This window comes from Montipora foliosa, chromosome 5 (genome assembly GCF_036669935.1).
Source record: "Montipora foliosa isolate CH-2021 chromosome 5, ASM3666993v2, whole genome shotgun sequence".
NCBI classification, from domain to species: Eukaryota; Metazoa; Cnidaria; class Anthozoa; order Scleractinia; family Acroporidae; genus Montipora; species Montipora foliosa.
This window is the reverse complement of record NC_090873.1, coordinates 34,614,419-34,619,418: the sequence shown is the minus strand read 5'-3', so window position 1 is coordinate 34,619,418 and position 5,000 is coordinate 34,614,419. Positions and strand designations below refer to the sequence as shown.

General features: G+C 40.8%; 1 protein-coding gene across 2 annotated transcripts in view; it reads right to left on the bottom strand.

Annotated features, from left to right (window-relative positions):
• The window catches only part of LOC138004039 (long-chain-fatty-acid--CoA ligase 1-like), a 45,658-nt gene that overhangs the window by 24,340 nt on the left and 16,318 nt on the right, over positions 1-5,000 (bottom strand). For both annotated transcript variants that reach the window (XM_068850430.1, XM_068850431.1), the window contains exons 4-8: positions 4,959-5,000; positions 3,967-4,068; positions 1,672-1,771; positions 359-531; positions 218-250 (exon numbers count right to left, since the gene is read on the bottom strand). The exon at positions 4,959-5,000 is cut by the window's right edge and continues 26 nt beyond it. In XM_068850430.1, coding sequence (XP_068706531.1) covers positions 218-250; positions 359-531; positions 1,672-1,771; positions 3,967-4,068; positions 4,959-5,000 — 450 coding nt within the window. The remainder of the gene's footprint in view (positions 1-217; positions 251-358; positions 532-1,671; positions 1,772-3,966; positions 4,069-4,958) is intronic.

Genomic DNA, 5,000 nt, shown 5'->3' with positions numbered 1-5,000 from the left:
CTAACCCTAATGCCATGGAGTGTCGGCAGCTTATATGCATTACGTTTACGCTATGGGTAAAGATCTACTGCAGTCAACGCAACGAGGGGAAATTCTAAGAGAAGCCTGTGAAATAAATGGCTTATGGGATGGATGACTTTTGACCGAACTCGATCCCAAACACATGCCTTTGCTAGACGAAATAATGGGAAGTGGGAAAATCATTTTTCACATCTACCTTTCTTTCTGAAAAACTCTTCTTTCCAAGATCCTGTAAATTTAACAAAAACAATGCATGCGTTTAGTCAGTACATTCAATTTGGCAAAACTGAAAGGATTTGACGTCTTTCAAGTCTTTTACAACAAAAACAGAATTTACTTCCAAATCCTCAAAGGAGATGAGCCTTATCCCCAGGCCCTTGGCCGTTGTGTTCTCCTCCTCTGTAACCTGGGAACCGATCTTCACCATGTTTTTGAGTCCTTTGCACGAGTGCGCATGCTCAAGAAGCATTGGGACTTGATCTCCTTTACAAACGATGGTAGAGAGTTCAGCTGTGAAATAACGGGACAAAGAGACGTTTAGAACCATGGATATCAATTGTTAATAACTGTCAACTTTTTAAATAAGCGAATGCGGAGTTTACTTAAGCCTCGTTTTTAAAACGAGTCACTTGGATTCGCTTTCAAAACGAGGCTCTCCTGGGTCCTGTCTGCCAGCTTGAACGCGTACGAGGTTGCTATTTCCACTTTTTGAACCTTTTTTGACAGTCTTTACCGCTGCAGCACTTTTCAGTTTTGTCGACTTTTCTATACACCGCTTTAAAAATGGCATCACTTACAATTCTCGTTTGTGCTTTCGAAGTAACTTGGGAACAAAATAAATGTAAAGACTTTCTCCATAAGAAAGTAGGTAAATTGAAAAGTCGACAAACTACAAAAAGTTGGCGAAAGAGAATTTTAAAAGCACTTTGCGTTGTTTTAGTGTTTCATTTAAATTGGCAATGTTTAGCAAGGAAAAACCTCAAGTAGTTGCACTCGTACTTTGCTTCATTTATTGTTTACGGTGTTTGAAGGATGTCTTGCTATGAGGAGTAGTCCTATTTAAACAATAGAGTGTTTCTGTCGAGGAACTATCGGCTGATAGTTGCCCCGCGGAAATTTGATGTTCTTAAAACAAATATTTGCCCGAGAAGCGAAGCTTCGAGGGCTAATATGCTAGTTTTAAGAACATCAAATTTCCAAGGGGCAACTATCAGACCGATAGTTCCGTGACATAAACACTCTATTGTCTTTATTGTTCACCACTAAATTTTCTTCCGCGCGCCAGTTGAAAAACAGTCAAAACCCACTTAATGCAGATCAATCAAATATTTATTCATGCGTACAGGCTGTCACAAATGTCAATAATTCGCAGCGTACATTGGCTAAAGAATAGCGTACAACTGTCAACTGTTTTTTCAGCGGACGACTACTATCTATCCGGGTATTTTCCTCGGACGGGCACTATGGGCTGATAGTGTCTCTCCGCGAACGAACACTATCGCGTCACGTGATCAATTTAAACCACTAAGAATCGGAGAAAATTTAGTGGTGAACTATAATGGCATATAGTGCACGACGATCAGTTTGAGATCGAAATCTCTCCAGGTTGACTGAATTTCAAGTCGTTGTGACTCGCGTATGATTTCTTACCGTGATTGATAATGTAAAGGCACTCCTCACACCCATGAGTGTCATACAAAGGAACAGATATCATCGAAAACATCTGGCACCCGAGGTCGGATAAAACCCACTATGACATAAAGAGAGAATACCGTCATTTTTTGTCAATCTTACACATTCTCAAAGAATTAAAGCCAACTATCTATGCCACAGATGTTGACCAAATTGCACGTACTATTCACACTAAACCTACTGGGCCAGTTATTTAAACAAAGTCTAACTTAGGCCGCGGCTTAAGACAATTAGTGGACCTCCAAATCTATTTATAAGCGGTATATCTTAAGTAAATAAATTGCTCTCTAGCCTGGAATGCAAACCTTCTTGTTACCGTCAGCAGCACACAATACTTCGATATGATTGTTGGCAATATTGAAAATGGCTTAGAACGCGGTTTTGTTAAACATTGTCTAAAATATGTTTTAATAATCGACCCACTATGTTGAGTAGTATTTGCACTTCCCGCAGTGTAGCAGTTGTGAGACGAGGCCTAAGCCGGTACCGATTACTGAAACATTTTATGATGTCATTAGAAAGGTGAAACAAAGCCGTCCTCATGATGTAATTTAGAAAATGAGATCATGTTTAGGATCAATTGATTCTTGGTTAGATTTTCTCGTTGTGTGACAAGGCCGTTTTTAACCACGGACCGGTTCGCTCAGTTAAGTTGGTTGAGTATCCATCTTGCGTGCGGGAGGTCATGAGTTCGACTCCTAAGTATCCGGCTGGACCAACACTCATGGTCTTTGAATAACCAAGGAGAAAGTTCTGCCTTTGTAATTACATCCAAGAATGGTCAGACTTTCAAGTCTTTTCGGATAAGGACTGAGCCGTAGCACCGCCTCACAATCCTTGCTCATAAACTCTGTCAGAAACTTTAAGATCTCACTCACTATTCGAAAAAAGTAGCAGGGTACGGAGTTCCTGGTGTTGTGGTCTGGTGAAACGTGAAACGTGAAACGTGAAACGACCATCCGACGTTTGCCGTTTCACGTAAAACGTGATGTTAAATCTCTCTATTGTGTTCTCTTGGGAAAATAAAAATCCTCAGAAAAGTAAACTGGGGGCATTTGACGCCAAAAGAACAGGTGAGTTAAGCAATGAAGCGCGGTTGAAAATGCAAAACACGAGCATAGCTACACATATGTTTAGTTGACCACTCCCTACAGGGTCTTTTCAGGGCAGATGAAACACGATCAACAAAACAATAACTCTAAGAGTGCGTTCGATTGACCCTATTCCGGAATAAGAATACGTGGAGTGATGATTTAAAACGGTATGTCTGGCGCTTTTGAAGCAACAAGGATAATAAAGATATGTTTAAAATAGCATTTTAGCAAGTGTTTGATAATTTTAATGTGAATCTCCGCAAAAAACGAAGATTTCTAAAATCTATTCCATGTATTCCTATTCCGGAATACGGTCAATCGAACGCGCCCTAAGAATCCCAACTGGCCGGAGGCAAACACGTTTGCAATTTACAAGTGCAGCCGAAAAGTTGCACCAGGGACTACCAGTACCAAATTCAACCAGTGTTCAAATCGGGTCTTGAACCCGGGATATGCGGATCTCAAGGCAAGAGTCCTAACCACTGGGCCACACTGCCTCTTGTAAAAAAGAAAAATGTCAAGTACCTGAACTCTGCTTGGGTGATGATTTAAGTAATTAACAATTTTTCCATGAGCGCGCGTTGGAGATGAGATGGTAAATAGCCAACGAGGCGCCTATCGCTGAGTTGGCTATAACCAGTCTCATATCCAACAAGCGCGAATGGAATAATTGTTTTATTAAATTCCTTAAACTCCAAAAGTTTGGAAGTACGAAATACGAGCGAAAAAAGGGAGAAAATCCTAGCGAGGTCGAAAAAATTTTTGAAATGCGCTATTATTAAACAACTTTTTTCCCCATTCTTGGTAAAACGCAAATTTCACTCAGACTTTTGCCGTAAATGCATGCGACACTCGAGTTTACGGCAAACGACAAACTTAAGGCAACAATTTTCTCTCTGCTCAACGCAAAACAATTTGTTTGCCTTGGCTCATTACCGGTTTCTACAGATAGTCGAGCAACTTCTCATAAGAGACAAAAAAGGAACAATAAGAGAATTTTCATGCTTTTTACGATAAGCAGTAACTGTCATGTAAACGTAAAGCTCTCTTATGGACGGCGTCTCCAGCGGTATCCCTTCGTCAGACTGATGGTCTCGTTTTTTCATGAAGACATGTCGCTAATTTATTCCTCCAATATTCAAATATAGACTCTGTTCACCTCTGTACAATTTGGTCCGTAAATACCAATGAAAGTCTTCTGTGAAGGTTCACAGCCGAGGGCGACCAAGCCTGCGCCAATGTGGGTTGCACGCTCGTGGACCTTGAAAGAGAAATGATTACAGGTAGTTACGATCAGCAATACATGTACAGACACGAAAAAGCTGTCGACAATTCAAAATGTTTTGAAGCACATTGAGTTGAATATGAGGTGATTTCATGGAAGGAGAAGGGCAAAAGTATAGTAAAGGACTGGGGAAGGAAGCCTTTTAAAACTGATATTTTCATTTAAATTTGGGTCCGATTGAGCCCTTTCTAGAATAAAAAGAAATTAAATGGCCTCTAGATTTCTCATGTTAGGTAAATGTGGTGAGGATCATCAGAGACAAACTGTTGTGTGTTCGGGAAAATTTAAGGCATATCATCGGATTGGCTTGACCTCTTGTTCCATTCTGGAATAATTACATTCTAATGCACCCTGAGACATTTTGGGAAAGGAGTGGCTGACAACGTCTCTTATGTTGCAGGCGCAACCGGCAGTGGCCATGGTTGGGAGTTTATGGGCTCTTCGCTGCAGTATACAGAGATGGCGTCGTGGTGAGAGCACTCGCCTCCCACCAATGTGGCCCGGGTTCGATTCCCAGACTCGGCGTCATATGTGGGTTGCAACAAGAGGTTTTTCTCCGGGTACTCCGGTTTTCCTCTCTTCTCAAAAACCAACATTTGACTTGATTTTTGTTAGTTGTTAATTTCAGTTTACAGTGTCCCCAATTAGTGCTCCAACGCTAGAACGACTAGACACTTAAATAAAGTTCCTTTCCTTTCCTATACACAGCAAGATGAGCTACAACACCGGAGTTAGATTTGTCCAAATAAAACAAACCATTTCTATAATCACTATGTTTATCACCGCTTTTTTAAAATTTCTATTTAAGACACGGTGGCATAAAAACAAGACGATTTGCAAGATATGCCCAAGTTGCTTTGCCTTACCTGGCTGTACGTAAGCCACGTGTACTGCATGCTGTTTTTATT